General features: G+C 42.9%; 1 protein-coding gene across 1 annotated transcript; it reads left to right on the top strand.

The window, feature by feature from the left end:
- The first annotated feature begins 830 nt into the window (after window positions 1-830).
- LOC126542357 (UPF0047 protein YjbQ) lies at window positions 831-18,648 on the top strand. Its single transcript, XM_050189396.3, has 7 exons — window positions 831-1,756; window positions 3,530-3,564; window positions 3,656-3,675; window positions 4,201-4,240; window positions 4,332-4,373; window positions 6,240-6,357; window positions 12,973-18,648. Exons 1-7 carry the CDS (start codon window positions 1,594-1,596, stop codon window positions 13,017-13,019), a joined length of 465 nt encoding a protein of 154 aa, XP_050045353.1. The 5' UTR covers window positions 831-1,593; the 3' UTR covers window positions 13,020-18,648.
- Window positions 18,649-18,916: the final 268 nt, after the last annotated feature.

The following is an 18,916-nucleotide window of genomic DNA, read 5'->3' as shown; positions in this document are numbered from 1 at the left end:
GTAATTTTCTCCATATGCCTTTTTCTTGCTGTAATTTTTCACATCGCGGTCTTCGATCAGGAAATCTGGGGAATGTTTTAGCAGTGATTATTGGTTTTAGAATTACGGTTTGGCTGAAGGTAACGCACTGCTATGTAGCAGCGAAGAAAGGAAACGCCTATATACCGTATTTGCTCTCCCCCCCCCTTCCCACACACACACACACACACACACACACACACACACACACACACACACACACACACACACACACACACACACACACACACACACACACACACACACACACACACACACAGATAAATAAAAGAAAAAGAATTGGGGTTTTACAGGCCAAAACAACGATCTGAATATGAGGCACGCCGTAGTGGGGGACTCCGGAAATTTGGATCACCTGGGGTTCTTTAACGTGCACCTAACGTGCACGCGTGTTTTCGCCCCATTGGAATGCGGCCGTCGTGGCCGGGATTCGATCCCGCAACCTAGAGCTTTGCAGCCCAACACCGTAGCCATTAAGCAACCAAGGCTGGTACCCCTCACATTGGCCATAAAAAATACAGATTGCTTTTTTTTTTCCTCGTGTAATCATCTCAACCTAATTGCTGCAGCGACATTCGTCTGCACAAACCGACGTCGGTGTTGACACTGGCTCTAAATAGGTCGGATGGAGTCACTTAATTTATTCGATTAGTGACTCTAGGTTCCTGCTTATTCCTCATATATGTCCTCTTATTACAAAGGTAAGCGCTGTTTGGAAGTAATATTTCGGTTTAATTCGCAATGGCTGGCGTGGAAACCCCGATTTACATACACTGCATTCTTCATTTTTCTATTTAGCATCTACAATATTCTTTCGGAAAAATTTCCCCGCGTAATAAAAGAAGTGCGCGCATCTCTTAGGGTTGCTCTTTGATAACTTTTTTCCCTCTGGCAAAAGGACACGCCTGTTACGTCATAAAAGAAGAACAATAATAATGGTACGCGGAAATAAAGTGTCGGAATAAATGATTCTAAACCGTACCGCGACTCTTCCAGCTCCCCTACTCAATGCGTACTTGACACACGTAGAATTGAGGAAAAATAATTTTGGGAGCTGTTGTGAATTGCTGCTTAGCATGATAGCGGCGTCGATGCAGAAATTCAGATTTTCGTGGGAGCTTCGAATTTCGTAAAACTCCGAATAAGGTTTTGCATGGCCTCCGACATGAAATGTCTTCAGAACGGATGATAGAATCTCGGAGGCCATAATTTTACGCCACTGCTTTTCCATCAGAGAAAGAGAACAATCGTTCCGCAGTCCAACATGTTTGGCACAGAGGCTGTGGCTGGGTGCGAGCGAACTCCAAAAAGGAGAGTTTGCTGTTGGCTAGTTGGGACATAATGCTAAGTACAAAAACAGTCAAAAAAAAAAAAAAAGACTTGCCTAGTGACACCTTTATTTATGCCAGGTGGCGCATGCCCACATTCTCAATCAACGTGTATAGCGTGCACGTACAGCTCGTATGTCCATGCGTAGGAAAAAAAAGGAAAGAAAAGATGTGCCGATAAAGAAAAACTTTCCCGTGGAGAGCGATCCCATCTGATTCGGAAGTGATGGCGACGGCCAGTGGCAGCGGAATAAGGCACGGTTCTTCTTGGGTACAGAGGAAGATCAACCTGAGGCCACAACATCGGGGCGGCCATCTGATAACGGACGAGGTTGTGAAACAAGTGCCAGAGATTTCCCAGTTCGCCGTCGGCCTCTTTCACATACAGAGTAAGCAATTGAACGGATCGTCTCGCACCTTCAGCTTCTCATGTTGGATGCTTACACGAGACTGATTTGACGGTAGAAACTTGTGCGCCTTGCGCTTACCAGACGGTTTAATCGAACGAGGAATAGTAGCATATTTATAGGACACTGATGCTGTACTCTCGTGTGCACTCGTCGTATGCTTTCCGAAATCCACAAGCTTAAAGAAATAACACAGCCTTCGTCCTTGAAGGCGGTCGTATTTGCTGATGTTCGTGTGTGGTTATCTCACCTTACTCGTCGCGCCTCTCCTGTAAATTTGTGCGTCTGCCTATCGCTTTATAGAAAAACGTGCACGAAAAAAAAAAAAAAATGTTTTGATTTGTACGCTTGGCGGGTACCTGCGGTGGCAGCTGCCGTGATTTGCCTCTTCGCCGCATCATGCGTTCGCTTACAATGTTATTTTAATAAATCATAATCTTCCTGAAATACCGGTGACATTCCTTCTCTAAAGCCAGTATACGTGTGCAGAGAAAGGACGGAGAGTTACTTTCTACCAACAGACATCCTCAGTCGAAGTTTCGCAATGTTTATAATGCCACTTACGCCATGTATTGCCGTTATCTGTAGTTGCGCGCTCTGCCGTTAGTTTGCCTTAATGCTGGTAACATTTGTGACTGATAAAACTGGGTAGTTCATGCTCTTGCAGTCCAGAACTCGTTTTTGCCACGTTCTGCACGCAGCGCCAGAACTGTACTAATAATATCTGGATAATACGAAGTGCTGACACAGTACTAAAAAAGAAAAAAAAAAAAAAAAACACGCGAACTTTAGAAAGCAGTGACTTCAATAACATAGTTCCTTAATGCGGGTAAGGGTACGAACGTAACTACGCCAACGAGTACCGTGACGAAGTCACTTTCTGAAGCAGTTCTAGAGGGAGACACCGTGGTTACAGAAAGGTAGTGCGGAAACAAACAAATCTACTCGCACATTTTTTTTTGTACGAGCAAAAAAAAGAAAAAAATAGGTAGGAGAACTGTGCAAGTGTCATACCAGCTCGTGATTAGTGGTGCTCTTTCATGCAGCACGTGTCTTAATGGTAGAATGTGCTCTTCTGACACGTTGGAAAATAGCTGCACTACCTCAGACATGTGCTGTTTTACATATCTGACAGAACTCAATGACATGGTGTGCATATGCACTGCATGTTTGTACCTGGCTCAATGCTATTGCTTATCTAAGTTTAGTAACTGAGGTGGCAATAATTAATATTTTTGCAATGGAGGATTTTAAGCACTGCACAAAAGTGGTGGTCATGCAAAATTCGCCAGTTTAATTTTGAGAACTGATTTATAGCATTTTATGTGAAACAATCTGGGTTGTAAAGTGCGCCATGTTGTTTCTAGAGCAGGTACCTTTGTAAGATAACCATACACATTACCCAACATTTCAAACAGAAGTAGCAGTTATATGCTTTTAATCTCTGGCATGTTTGCACTACTGTCGCATGGAAAAGCGATTGAATTTTTCAGCCCTCTTGTAGTTGAGAATCGCAAGTCCCTTAAATCAGGTCTACTTTATTCTCAATTAGCAGACAATATATCTTTTTTTTTTATGTTTTTATATATCATGTTTGTTTTAATTAGGCGGTTTTAATCTGAACTCTGTGACTCATACCTGTTGATAGAAATTTAAAGAACCATTGTATTAATGTGTCATGCAAAGCTTAGCTGACCCTTCTTTTCTCAAATTTGAATAACTTGTCTTAACATGTTCTTTACCATTTGGTTACAGTTATGCACACATCTGCAAGTTTGGCATTGAATGAGGTGAGCATTTTTTCAATAGCATATTTGGACAGGCAACGTTTCTTGCCTTGTTGACACTTTTGCTATCTTTTATCCTGTCTTTTCTTTTTAGAACTGGGATCCAGATGTTAGGTGAGCTGAATGTTCATCATCATTTTTGCATGCTGCATACATGTAATATGATGCACTATGTACACTTTCTGAAAGTTGTGTGTTAAGAAGCTCCATTTTAGCAAAATATGCTAAGGTGAGAAACCATGTTTTCTTTATCAATCAGCAGCAGCTCCACTGTGTGCTGTCAACACAACTTGCTTGAATAGCGCTTCAGTGCTCACTCACATGCAACATAAGTGCTCTAGCAGCATTGCTTATTAGATAACTAAAATATGTTGCTTGTCTCTAAGCTTTTTATTGTAGTTAACTGCAAATATTTGCGTACTTCTAAAATAAACACATTTTTTGGATGTACATGCCTCAGATATGTTAATAACACGCAAGCTTGTTGTTGCGAGTATTGTACTCATAGCTTGCACATTCATTTTCTTAATCGGAGAAAGTGCAATCGCTCCATATTGTGCGAACTTGCTGAACAGGTGCTTGCTGTAAATGTTTGTTCACGCATGAAGTGCTTTATTCTTGTCTCTTATGTGTTTTCAGAGATGATGTAGAGAACTTCATGAATAAATTAGTACCAGAGGTAAGTACAGTGCCACTTTTCAAATGCTTCAAGCTATGCTTCCTGTATTAACTTCCATCAGTAATTGTGCCTTCTTTCAAATTGTTTCCAGAATTTACCTTACCAGCACTCCTGTGAAGGCCCTGATGACATGGTAAGATTCTGTCTAATGCAGAAATTGCATGAGCCTATGTACTTTGTTTTTGCCATATGTTTGACTGTTAATGGAAGTCTGCAAAACTTGTTGTGTAGATGACAAAGTCCTTGCCCATGTCAACAGCAACTGTTAACCGCTATTCATGTACATACAGTTTCTTTTAGTTGCCTGCAGCAGGTAATGCAATGCCAAATTGTGCAGCTAGCTACTTCTTGGGTAGTTGCCATTTCTCCCTTGAACTCTTCAAAGTGTGCAATCAAAATTTTAAAAGATGAAAGTATACCTGTTTTCAACTAAATGTACATAAATTTGAAACAATTGTGTAAATGTGTTATCATAAAAACTTACAAAAAATATTCTTTTTCATTTATTACTGCTTTTGCTCAAGTTTTTCAGCAAGTTTTCTGACTTGTTCAGTATAAAACACTTGGAACTGTCACTCTCCTGGTTTGAAATAAATAAAAAATTAGAGAGCCACCAGTGAGGGCTCCCTCAGAGCAGTGGCGAAGCCAGGGGGTGGCATCCTGGGCCCGTGCACCTACCCGAAATTTTTGTTTTAATATGTGGCCGTCCCAGCCCCTTTCCCCTTCCTTCCCCTCCCCATCCCTGGTCAAGTGGATGCCCCCTGTAGAAAAAGATGAAGTTAAATGAACACAGCCAGCCAGTGTAGGCAATGAAAAGAGAGAAGACATCGGAATATGTAGGCACTATGCCATGGTTCCTGTCTGCGTTTTTCTAACCTGTTGCCTTGTAAACATCTATACCCCCCTTTCACAAAACATTTCTGGCTATGCCACTGCCTCAGAGTAATGAAAACCAGATTCAAGGACCATCCTTTGCCAAAAGTGTTGCAGGCTTTGGAAGTGACTAGTGATGTCACAGGTGGTATTTTTGTACATAACTTATGGTGAGAGGTGCAAATGAAAGCAATCTTACTTTTTTTTTTAAAAAACCAGGCAAGTGACAGTAGCAACTTTCAAGTTTTAAATTTAGCGATCAACGCCATAAGATGCGGTCTTGCTGCAAAATTTGAGTAATGGCAAAGCACAACAGATTTTCTTTTTAAGTTTTAAAGGTAAAAATCTAGGCCACTATAGAGGTTATAGAGGAAGGAAAAATTTGAGAGTGAGCATGATGTCAAGCTTAGAAGCTAGCTTTTGCAAAGCGGCCTCCTCTGATAGCACTCCTTGCTTCTTTTCACTTTCTTTGGAGTCCATCAGTGTGTTGACTCTTGGAAAATAGACACTGCACACAATTTAAAGTGGCCTCAAGTCGTTTGTTTTTTTGTTCCGGGCAGATTTTAATGAAGCCCACATCACTGACTGGCTCTTCACATGGCTTTTCGTCACTCCGAATTTTGAGGAGCCGGTCTTCGGGCTAAGGTGCCAATTATCACATCATAGCAATCTTTCAGAAAGAGCCAGGCGAATTGTTTTGAAGAGGCACATCTTGCGAAAGGCTTAAAAAAAAAAGAATTTGACATGCTGTTGTCGACCCACATGGCAGCTCAGTAACTGTGGTGTTTTGCTGCTTAGCCCAAGGTCACATACTCTATTCCTGGCTGCGGCATCTGGATTTCAATGGTAGAAAAATGCAAAAATGCCTGTGTGCTAACGTTTAGGTGCGCATTAAAAAAATCCCAGGTGGTCAAAATTCATCCAGAGCTCGCCACCACAGTGCGCCTCATAACCCACTGTGCAGTTTTGGCGTGTTAAAGCCCGTAATTCAGTTCATTACCCTTGTTGGTGGCATTCAGTTTGAGCAGAAAACTGCAATTTCAGTGCTAGGCAGTGCAAACTGTTTGGTATTGCTGCTGCTACAACAAGCCACTCGCCAGCTGCTCACCTTCTTTTCTCATTTCAGCCTGCCCATATCAAGGCTATTCTATTTGGGTCGAGCCTGTCCATTCCGATCACGGATGGCAAGCTCAACCTGGGAACCTGGCAGGGCATCTGGCTCTGCGAGCATAGAAACAGGGCAGGTCAGTGACCTTCTGAGTGCAGCACACTCTGCAGCCCTTTATTTTTTCCTCCTCATATGCATGTATCTGGCTCATATTGTCATATATTTTTTCTATGCACGTGTGGTAAAGCAGTTTCTTCAACGGAACATTTTAATGTGGTTGGCATTCTTAGGATACAACACAGACTTTCTGAGATGTTTCTGCGTTGTCATGTTTCTATGTCTCTTATCTAACCATTTCTGCCAACTTGGGTCACTGGGTAGTTCATGGTCTAGTGGGTAGAGAATTGGGCTGCTATGCTGAACGAACATATTTGAAACCAACTGATGGGTCAACTTGGCTCACTGAGTATGTGACACTGGAGGTGTGGCTCTTCAGTGAACCTCTTTCATGCCAATTTGGGCCACTGGGTATGTGCCGCCCTTCGGCGAACGCCGTTTACGCCAACTTGAGTCACTCAGTATGTGCCGCTCATCAATGAACCTTCTTGTGCCGACTTGGGTCAGTGGGTATGTGGAACTGATCAAACCTTTCATGCCAACTTGCGTCAATGGGTATGTGCCATTGGCTCGGTGCTGCTCTTCAACAAACCTCTTTCACGTCAACTCGGGTCAATGAATATGTGCCGCTCATCAACGAACCCCTTTGCGCCAACTTGACTCACTGGGTGCGAGGCATTCATCAGCGAACCTTTCACGTCAACTTAGGTCACTGGGTACGCGCTGCTCTTAGATGGACCTCTTTCGCACAAATTAGGTCACTGGGTATGTGCCATAGGGTACGTGCCACTCCTCAGGGACTAAAAAGAAATCCTTGAGAATTTTTTCAGTGGTAGGTGGGATCGAACTCGTGCCATTTACTTCACTGTGGCACCGTTTACTTAATCGGAGGCACCATCAGAGCAGCAGCGCTGCTGCCACATGACGAGAAGTTCTACTGTTTGTGATTTGATGTTCCGATGGTCATCGATTGAAATGATGTGATATATTAGTGTGCAGAGCAAAAGAAACATGCTGTGCTTGCCCTCGAGCTAGCATGACACATCCCTGTGAGCACCTCAGTCTTGCTGTTTACTATGTCTGTGTGGAAGCATTGCTTGCTGAGAATGGCAACTTGATGAACATGGAGTGCCATGGCAAGGCACTTATTATTTGTCCAACACTAAAGCCACAGAGTCTCCCTCCAATTATTCTTTCTCTTCAATTCCATTCCTTTTGTGTCACATGTTGCAGTGAATCTGGTGATATGAACACAGCTGCATGCAAGCCAGTGACAAAGGATGAAAATAAATTTAAAAAAAAATGTTGTACAAAGTGCAAACCATGCTTATCATTTTCAAGTGTTTAAGATGGTCTTCATCTCTAGGTCAGAATGTTATGTCAGAAAGCTTAGGAAAGTCTGTCCATGTTTCATACATGTTGTCAAATGCTGATAGGCCTGTCGGTGGGCATGACACACAATTTTCGATCATAATCTGTATTGTGTGAGGTAATCCTTATGCATTCAAGAACATGTTGGTGAAATTTTAGCGCATTTGAGCCAGCACGTAATTTGTAATTGAATTTTTTATATTACACTTGAACGGCACAACAGTCGAGCAACACTAGCATGCACGCAAGCCTTGATGTCACAAGCTGCATGCTTTCCGAGCAAGCATGTATGTTCTGGCAAAGAATAACTGTTTCAGCTGTGCATGCATGTGGGAAACTTCTGCTTTGTTAAGCTTGCCATGGGAATTTTTCAGCTTGCAGCAACTGAAACAGTGCCGCCGCTGTGCCTATGTAGCGCTGCAGGGTGCCAGATTGAATGGAGCCAGGAGTGCTCCGTATTGTACTTCAGGTTCTTCAAGGAGTGCGTTGAGCGTAAGGCTTGGGAGATAAATGCGGGCAGGAAGGACTGGCGCTCATCTGACACTTTTGTTTTGTTCTCAGAACACTTCACGCCAGATGGCTATAGCGACGATTTGTTCCTGCTTGCCGAGTTTGAGATACTTGTGAAAAAGCTAGGCTGCATCCAGGCGCAATGCTGACCGTGTTTGTGCACTGACCCATCTGGCAGGCAGTGCCCCGGCCAAGCGTTAGCCTTGCTATATTTTTTACCGATACTGAGTGCATTAAAGTAAGTTCAAGCAATTTCAAGGTTCAGGCAAAGCATACATCACGTTAACTCCTTGCACCACGGATACATGTGCACGGGAATTTGTTTCCAGTTTTCCTCTGCACACAACTACAGAGGAAAAAAAAACAAAACTAACTGGTGGGAAAGCGCTGCAGACTAACAAAATCGTAGTTTCATTGAGTATGGATCCGAGAGACATGCATGCATGGAATTCATGTCAGCTAACAGTCTACATGCGTAACAATTTGCATTGTGCGAAGTAGCTCCAAGCTCTGTCTTCTGTGATTGGCTGGCTAAGCAACAGTGTGTAAAGGCATAAGCAGCAGTTCGTGCAGCACCAGTGTCCCCATCTTATGTTGATCATGTTTACTATGCCGTCTTCTTCCATGGCCTCCAAGACATGCATGCGCCGACTTTGTTCATAGCGGGCATAGAGTTTCATATTACTATAGCTAGAGGGAAACCTGGCGCTGCGATCGTTCAACCATCATGGGAATGATGGGAAGTACAGGCTACGGATTGGCATTTTGTTGACTGGCGAACTAGTGTACAAGTATTTTTTGGCAGTTTTGGTTTCGCTCCAAGCGCAATTGCTATAACCCGCAGTGGGGCGGTGCGACGCAAAGCTCTCTGCCTTTGTTCTGTTGCTCGAAGTGGCGATGGTGTGCTGGGCCAGTGGCTGGGCCGATGTTTGTGTAGCAGTGTGATGTCGAAGCCCTGACGAGAAAGGGACAGCATCATAAATGTTGAAAGAACATGTTTTGAGCGTTTCGACCTTGGTTTGTTAAATGTGTTAGGTTGGCGCTGTAGCGTTACATACTTTATGAAACTTCAGAAGAGCAAAAGGAAGGCACTACTGATACAAGGCATAGACAGTTGTACTTCCAGTGGCTTGACATTCAAATTTTATTGAGGGCTTCATTACGCATTGCCCGTTTATGTGCTCACTGAAATGTGTGTTTTAGGATTTTGAGAACACAAACTTACTTGTGGTAGGGAACGTTGCTGCTTCCTGGCTGTAGTCTGCTGTCGCAAAATGGGTAAGTGCAAAGTCACGCCATAACAGCTGCTGGCGAACGCTTCAGAAGCGGTACTTCAAAATAAAATATATTGAAGCATACTCATAGGAGGCCGCAAGTGTCCTAGCTAGCACTGCAGCATATGTGCTTGAAAGTACTTGAAGATGTACAGCAATCGTGACAGCCAACGCAGTCTTTCGAAAGACCAAGAGAGTTCGCAAGTGCCTGTCGTATGTGAGAAAAATGTCACGTTCGCAGCGAGCAGGTGTCATAGCAGACGACACTTGTAGCATTCCTCTCAAAGGCACAACCCTTTCTCACGATACAAAATTTTTATTTACATAAATACTTGAGTATTTTTGTATAAGTACATGCACGGTTCTTATTGTTGTTGTAAAAATAAAGAAATAATTATTCTTTGGCGCTAAATCGAGAACAGAATTGCAGAAGAATGCACACCCTGGTGTTCCCTGGTCGCAAACCGTGCTTCAACCTCAAAGCCATACCAAACTTATGTAATGTGTTGTGCATTATATAAGATACTGCAGAAATAAAATTAGATGTTATGCCATAATATTTGAGTATAGCTTCCTTTACGGCACCGCAAGCAAACGCTGCTAGTCTAAAGATTGAAGTCAATCCGAAGCCTGTACTTCCCATCATTCCCATGTAGGTTGAGGCAACGCTCAGGAGAGCCCCTGTATACACTAGTGCCACATTTCCTTCTAGGGAATTTATTTAGAAACTTTATGATAGCTGGCATGCGCATATCTCCGAGGTCATGTTTTGTCACTGAGCTGCTGGCGATGAGGTCGAAGTCAAACTGTGTAGTGCCATTGCAGCTTCTGCTGCTTAGAGATTCGTCGCTTGCTTCATTGGCGTTGTAGAAGACATGGCTTGTGATATCTGGAGCAAATACAGCAACAAACGGCAGCTATGCTCTGACCTCGCATGGTGCGGTGGCTGATATTGTTGCAGACTATGGCTCGGTTGCATGCAGCACATGACGTCACACATGGCTTGGCAATATGGCGGCGTGCGCTGGAGGGTGGGGCTTAGAGCTGGCGAATTCTAACTCTATTTTTGGACAGAAATGTGCTTTTACCGCCCAGTTTTTAGACGTGTATAACCATAACAGACCCTTTAGTACAGTTTCTTGCAGAAAACTACAAAATGTTTGGTGACTGTGTCATGCTCCTTGAAAGGCACTAGTCATTCATTTTTTAGAGAAATGGGAAACAATGCTAAATTTCAGCAGTTTGCATCAAAGTATTGGTAGGCTGACTTTGGCACATATATTGCTTGAAGAAATAAAATAAGGCATGTGTATAGAAAGGGATAGAGAAAAAAGTTTTAAGTGTTCATGATGATACCGTATGACTTCACTACCAGGATAGTGTATGTTTAGGGTATGGATTTGATCTATATGTTGCGTCAGGGATGACATCATCCCCACTGCATTAGATGTGCATGTGGACTTGGTTGCAGCAGAAATAATGTGCCTCAGTGATGCATTCTACTTCAGCACTCTCAGTTAGTGCATCATGTAACACTTCAAAGATGGCTTCATAAACTCTTACAATATTACCTAGGTAGTGGGAAATCTGGCATCATTGTCTATGTGAGTTTCCTGTCGGATGCTGTGCTGCCTTGGGAATGCCAGTATGTGGGTGTGCGAGGCTTTGTCTTGAATGTGACTTGGCCTGAGACATGGTCATGGCTGCCTGGCTAAAGCTTTCTTGGAACAAAATCCTCACAAAATGTTTTCATTCACCCGTACTACATCTTCCAATACAGTTTACTCGCTACAGTGCATAAGCAAGCGTGATCAAACAAAAAGTTACAGTGACGTTTCACTTCGTGAATGCGGGTGACCCGCAAGTGTATGGGTGCTGTAGCGCACACGATGCTATCGGCCCTCAGTGCACCTAAATGCCTACACTATCTGCATCGCAGAACGTATTCAAGACAGTGCTCGCATGGCTGCGCCGTATGCAGCAGCCGCCGGAGTAGAAGGCCCCATTGTAAACATTTGCTTACTATCTAAATTACCTAGCATGGTGTTAGCATGCTCAGGCAAACATGAACACTTCACACTTGACCGCCGGCACTCGCTGTCAAAATGCTGGCGTGAGGAATCACGGCAGCAGCAGTGAGCAAAGTGACCTTCATGCTGTCTATCGCTTCAACGCAAATTGAGCGGTGAGAACACGGTGCACGTAAAGCTACGAGTCGTCTGCCCACCTAGACTGTGTCCCCAAAGCAGATTGCTTTCAAAATAAAGCCAGTGTGACTGCATGCAGCCGTGCCTTGGGACAGTATGGTGGTGCTGCTGGCAGGGTAGTACCGTTCAGTACCACATGGTGGCACAGTGGTAAGGAGGCCATTCTCGCATTCTTCCCTCATGACAGCTACCACTTTGAGGCGCTGTCGTTGAGATGCTGCGGCCAGAGGCGCAGCGTCTGTGATCAGAGGTGGTGGCAGGTGCTGCGCGGGGTTCTGAACGTGTTGCTTAGGAAGTGGCACTCGAAGTACCGATTGGCTTCCACGCACGGTTAAGGCATGGTGGTAAGGGGGAGTATTAGGGTAGACTTGGGTGAGTTGGTTGTGGTTCATAGCACTCTCCATAACAGAGTGTAATATAGTGCTGCCTCCCACTGCATGCTCAATCTATTCTTGAATAGTAAGCGGGGTTGCTTCTTCATAAATTTTTTTCGTTATCCATTGATAGCAAACATTCCAGCAGTGCAATTTCAGGCACATGCGTGTCATACTTTGTGTTCAAAGCGTTAGTTTAAAGAGTATGAAGGACGCATAATGATTTTTATCCTTAAATTTCTGTGTTGTCGTTGCGCACAGTGTTAATTAAATGTGCAGACAAAATTTGCAGAGAAACCGGAGCCAGCACGGAGGCCCAGGCGCCTTCCTCGTTCGCTTGCTTCGCTGCTTCAGACAAACACCGCTGATTTCGTGGGCTGACCAGTTATGCTTGTGCGTAAAACTGATGACAAACTCTCGCACAGCAAACTCGGACCATGTCATATGTCCTCCAATCTTAGTGGCTCACCAGTACTTATGTTTCATAATTGTGAATTCAAGCACAAGTCCTCATGATTGAATGAAAAATATTTTTGTGTAATGTTAAAGAAAAATAGCTCTCTAAGTGCTGTTTTAGTAAGAGTGAACCTTTGTGACATATGAAATGTTCGAGGTAACTTGGCTCTCCAAGAATGATGCTAATCCGAAGCCATGACATCCCAGCTTTCTCACGCGTACAACAGTGCCGCAGCGTCGTTTTTTCCCTTTAAGTAATATTGCAAGGAACTCCATGGATGGCTCCAATTGAAGCGGCCCATTGGTCAGTGAAGATTGGTGAGAGGTGTGGTGGCAAGAGTAGCCAAGAGAGTAGGGATTCACTTACTTTACAATCATCTTTGATGATTTCTGTACAATTTTTATTTCCACTCAACACTTAGCTGTGACATTACTTTTTCAGGCTCCAGGAAAGTGGTAGTGACAATCAATGGCTCCTTGAAAGACTGAAGGATAGAGTGGCGTGATGACTACGCAGACTGTGCCCCAAGGCAGCCACAAGATGCTGTTTGTGGGATTGCAGTGACTGAGGGTGAAAATTGTGCAGTAGCTGTGCCAGGGCAGTGCTGAAGCAAAAAAAGCCCGTGGAGTACACAGCCTTTCACCACCATCGCGACAAAAGTGCAACCACTGCCATGGATGTCAGTGACCAGCGATGGCGTCACCCTGGGCTGCTTTTCTGCAGGCACTGAAGAAACTTGAAAGGATATTTCTGTATCCCTTGTCATCCAGCTTCTCACTATCATAGTTACGTTCCTTTGTCACTCTTAATTTTTCTTTTCTTTTTTCTTGTTTGCACTGATGTTTGTTGATCATTGGTGCTAAGTGCTCTAGAGCCGTTCACATTGCTCTAACATTTGAGCAACTGTACTGCCTTAATGCAAAGTAACAACTTGTTTAACAAGCATTGAGTCGTCATTCTCTCTGATGTTTATATTGTGTCAATTTTAAAGCTATGATTTTTAGATGTGGCACATGGCATTAGCAGCTCAGTTATACTATTAGAATAATTTTTCTTCCTCCGAGAAGGGATATTGTTCTGACTACAACCCCTTTCTATCTGCAGTTTAGACGCATGCTCCAAGGGCAAGGTCAGTGGTTATTGAGATGTCCATCTGTTCGAACACTTTTTTGCCCCACAACCACTTAGGTGTACCTGTTGGAACCTGTGGGTGCAATTGGGAATAGATGGACAGCTCTATGTGACCTGCACGCCTGTGTATAGTGCTACTGCGCAAGAATGTTTATTGGCATTTTTTTTTCACAACTCCTTTACTTTACACATTCCACCTGCTGCAATGTTGAGGAGCCACTAGATTTAGACCTTTCGACACTGACGTCACTTCCGCGCTGCAAATGCAGGCTTGTAATTAACCGACCATGCTAAATGTGTACATAACTTCTGATAGCACGGTCACTAATTTCCGAAAGTTAGTAGGATGCTCCGGTTGAGTCATTGAAGTGACACACCATGGTTGTTGCTTACAGTACTAGTCTCTCAGTCTCTCTTTCTCCCGTTTTGTACCACACAGTAATTTCAGGGTTGTGCAAAATGATGATAGTTGTTTCCATGGACGGAGCCTCGACGGCTGTGTGGCTACCGGTGGCCATTCTCAGGCCACAAAAATTTAGCGCATTTCTGAGGACCGATCCCACTTAGTGTGCACTTGGAACGTTTGGCCACAGTGCCCCTTTGCTGTAGAACTTGTGATGGTCTGACGCATTTGGTTGTGCTGGGCAGACGACTAAGTGAGGAATGCACTTTCCGTGCAAGGTGTCTGCAAAGTCCTGCCATTACTTTTCTACTCTGCTTACTAGATGCCCTCGTGCTGAGCTGCATGTACATAGTGTGGTCAGAGTGGCACATAGCACAGGACTAGTGTACTTTGTTTTGGGCAAATTGTGTCAACGCCAAGCTTTGGTTGATTTTGGTGCCAAAGCTTGGTGCCCTCTGAAAATCTTTCAGGTCCTTTTTGAGACCATTGCGGGAAATGGACACAAATACAGCCTGTGTCTTTTAAAAGTGTTGGAAAGCAGGAGTGAGTGTTGAGATTCCTTGTGGAATTACATTGCATTTTACATGGCTTGTGCATGAGTCATGTAAAAAGTACCTGCAGCTCTCAAGCTTTGTTCAAGGACATTTGCTGTTGCACAAGGGGAAATGTGGCGGTTCATAAAACTAGTTGCACAGATGAAAACACTGCTGTTCGTTATTGTCAGCCCCCCCCTCCCTTTTTTTTCATGTAATATGGGCTCGGCCTTTTTGATAATTAACATTTGCATGGTGCTTATTATCTGTGTTGTTGAAAAGTCTTTTTTTTTTCCTGTTTCTGAATTCGTAGACATCATGCTGGAACAAAACTGCTGTAATATCGATATACTGTCAGGCTGTAATTTAGCTGCAATATTTAGGTGCTAGCTGTTTCCTTGCCATCAGCAGCAAATATAAGCAATGAACATACATGGGGCTTGCAAATGTTAGTCTTGAAATGGTCTTGTATTGGTTACCAGTAGAGACTGGATGTTACAAGGCAATTCTGAGGGACTTAGAGCATGCATTTTCTGTTAAAGTTCACAAGGGGAATGTGGCAGCTCGTAAAACCGGTCGCACATATTAAAACATTTGTAAGCCTGAATTGTTGGGAAAATTGATGCTTTCTTATAATGACTGAGTACAGAACACGAGATATGACATGTACAAGGAGACAGCAGTAGTATCTACTCATATACAATTATTTGTTAAAATTTTCGCATTGGTTAAACTTCTATCACATTTGCTCTGGCATGAAAAGAGGCAAAGCAGACATTATAAACATTAGAACAAGAAGTATTGTGAGAAGTTCAGATGGCTTTTGTCTTTGGAAGGAAGCATTTATAAAAACTGCCATATGGCCATCTTGAGAAGCGTTAGGGTTAAGGACAGTTGCTGCAACATTCTAAGTGTCTTAGCACGTACAACCTGCCATATAGCATATTGATGGCATGAGCAGGCATGGTGTGTTAATTTACCTGCATACAGAAAAAATTTATATGTGCAAAAATTGTCACAAGAAAGGTACATTACCAGCTGGCGCTACCTTACTATCTCTACCATACACTTGTTTTTTATGAAGTAATATCCAAAATATGTGTGTGTATTTGCATATCTGAAATACTTGCTTCTGAAACAATTTTGTTTGTAATCAAACTACCTGGAAGTGAATATTGGCTGCATCAACATCCCTTTCTACTAAATATAATTGCTTAACTGATATTTTTGTGAGTGATGTCTGCTGTGGAGCTGTCCAATTTCTCTGGTGACGAGCCATAGGATGAACATACGCACAAAATGGAACAGCAGCATGCTAAATTGGACTAATGCTGCAATTTGTGTAATATGTAAAAACAGCTTATCGAGTCCTGGAAATTTTTTATCTCACATAGACATTAACTACTTTGCAGAGTTCTTGTTGTCCTTTAAATCAATTCAGCTATAACATTGGGAAAAAATAAACTATATGAAGCTTTTCTTTTTATGGGGGTTCATGGGAATCTGTGGGCAGCCCTTTTCAAAAACTTCTTTAATTGAAGCAGCGGTTTTATGGCAATTTGCAGTTTAATTGCAATTCATGCAGCAAGTTGATAAGTGACAATTTGCTTACAGCTCTGCAAGCCAAATTTTGCTGTAGCGTAAATTTACATAAGTGAAAATATATCTAAACACTGCAAACCAAAGTAGCCATTAAATGTTGTGCACCTCTGTGCAGCAGCTGGCAGGGTTCTTTTTGACAGAGAAACATGACTCTTAAGAAGAAAGTGCAATGCCACTGTAAGATGTGATACGATGCTGCATCATGCTTACAGTGCATCGCACTTTGTTTGAAAAGTTCTGATGGCACCTGTATCTCATGCCTTGACTCAGCTTGCCACTGTGTTTGGAAACTTGTATAAAGTGCAGTTGGTGCAAAAATGAGAAAAGAAAAAAGGTATGTTTTGTTTCTCCTGATCACATGGGTTTCCGAAGATGTCGCACATAAGTTAGCTCGGAAAAATCTCTTGATATTTAATGTTTAAATGCTCCCAGTGATTGACATTGTCTGGCTTAAGTGGTAGCAACTGTGCACCCTGTCGACTATGCTGACTTAGTCGCACCTCGAGGTGTCTACTGTGGCCTCCTTATTTCCACCACCTACAAAGATTAATGTTTGATGCACAATTTTCTTCTGGTACACATGCTGTAGACCTGACTGTGCTTATTTGTTTGTCTTCACAGTGATACTTATCTTGGATGTAGTTTCCTATTGAAAGTTTCTGTATGCAGTGTTTACTTGTGTTTGTACAGTAATTGTGCAGAATTGATGTGAAATCTGCATCATTTTCATATGAGTAAAGAGAAAGCATATGAAATCAAGAATGTATGTAGAAATGCATGACTAGAGCTCATTGTAGTGTTCTGTCATGACATGGAGAAGGTATAGAAAAATTTGACGCAGCTGAAATATGTAATTTTGTTTGGTTAAGAAAGCTATGTGATTTGGCAGCAGCCATTATGCAATGTGCAATGTGTATAAACTGGTGTGGATGGTAGGAGGTAGAGCCTGTGAACGTAGCTGTAGCTTTTGGGAAGTGGGTGGGAGGGAAAGGCTCCTGAAATGTTTTGTTCATTGTTCCATGCAAATTTGTTGCTCTGCTGTATTGCTGCACTGTGCAAAAAATACCTCGTTAAATGAGCTACTGTTTCCTTTTCTAGCCCATTTGGGACATTATTGAACGAAACGAATTTTCATTCCTTACTGTGCTCACAATTTACTAGTGCAACCGACCTCATCTGTTGTGATACCCTTGTGGATGTAGTGTGTTAAAGCACTTCTTGTTTGTCCTTTTGGTCTGTCATGGGGCACATAATTTTTGCCATCCACTTCACAAAGCACTGAAGAATTAAACACTACATTTTCATCAATCCCCAAAATGGCATTGGTCAGTCAGATCATAGGTAATAGATTCTGACTTATTATTATACCTGAAGGATTAAATAAAATAAATACATGCTCAGGTGCTTCTGAATTATATGGGCTTCGTAAGGCTGAAGTAACCAAACGGAAACTTGCCAATATCTTTCTGTTCTATCATGCCTCTTGAATGACAAATGGAAGCAGTGTTGGTTGACTTTCATGTGTTGCACATTGCATATATTCAAGTCATGTATTCATGTTCATGAGGCTCTCCCTGGTGGGTACTTGCTTCAGACAAATTTCAGAGGCTGCTGGCTTTTTACGTGAGCACATCGTGAAATTGTAGCCATGCACATTTTATGTAATTTCTATCAGTTCTTGTGTCCTGTCAAGCATTTCTTTCCCTTCACACTTATTGTACTTCAATGCTGCAGCTCACAGCACAGTCACAGCCTCGCTTCCCAAGCCCCGTACAAGCTCTGATGTCCGGTTGCCTGCATGTGGCAATGAATTCACGATTGCGAACTGTTTTGCAGGGAGGACTGCCTCCTCTGGCTGAATGAAAACAAAACATATCATTTTAAGGATGTGTTCCAGAAATTTGCTGTTAAAGCTTGCTGATTTCTGCATGTGAGCACAGTTTCTGAGATGTGTGTAGATCCTGTACCTTTATAATGTGGGGGCATGTGTCAGTGTGCATGTGTGTAAGACGTATGTTGGTGCAGAGCCACCTTCTGTTTCTTCTCCCAGAGTTTTCAGTGTAGTGCATAAAAAATAGCTGAGAGAGAGAGAGGGACAGTTCATTGTGAGGTTGTTACTTGTGAGAGAGGGAAAGAAGGAAAAGAGGACAGTAATCCCAATGGTGCCAACGGTCGCTGTTCTGTGACCAACAGGCAAATGATGACTGACATGCTTTTCACTGTTGTTCCTACCGCCTCCATGTTCTGGCTTCCCTTTGGTTCGATGCCGATTTCTTATTGCTACTCCTGTAATAACAATTTTTGCTCAAGACCCAAAGGACGCGGAGGCGTTCTTATTCATTCAACACAAGCAAATGAGGTCTTTTAACCTGTCTTCCTACGAGACCTTTTGCTGTTACTCTCGGGATCTCTCTTTTGTTAATAAAGGCTCACAGGCATAATTCTCAACTGTTCGCCATGTGTGCTGTACAGCGACCTCAAAAAGGTGATTCTACTGTCATGCTTTCCTGGTGAAAGGGCTGGTTGGAGTATGCATCTAAATATGGAGACTGATTGAACGACAATTGTAAAAGCAACTTCACGTTCGCAAAAGTGTGCAGAGCACTCCATGCTTCCACTAGCCCACTTTCACCTAACAATGTCAGCGGACATTGACAGCACAGCAGGATTTGCTGTACTTGTTTCCAAGCCTCTTCTCAACCTAGGAATTTAATGC

The sequence above is a fragment of the Dermacentor andersoni genome, chromosome 2 (genome assembly GCF_023375885.2).
Source record: "Dermacentor andersoni chromosome 2, qqDerAnde1_hic_scaffold, whole genome shotgun sequence".
Lineage (NCBI taxonomy): Eukaryota > Metazoa > Arthropoda > Arachnida > Ixodida > Ixodidae > Dermacentor > Dermacentor andersoni.
The sequence above is the reverse complement of the archived record's forward strand: the minus strand, read 5'-3'. Positions and strand labels throughout refer to the sequence as shown.

Coding starts and splice junctions, on each gene's coding strand:
- LOC126542357 (XM_050189396.3), top strand. CDS start 1,594: ATGGCGACGGCCAGTGGCAGCGGAATAAGGCACGGTTCTTCTTGGGTA. Junction 4,374..6,239: donor GTGAAGGCCCTGATGACATG/GTAAGATTCTGT, acceptor TTCTCATTTCAG/CCTGCCCATATCAAGGCTAT. Junction 6,358..12,972: donor CGAGCATAGAAACAGGGCAG/GTCAGTGACCTT, acceptor TTACTTTTTCAG/GCTCCAGGAAAGTGGTAGTG.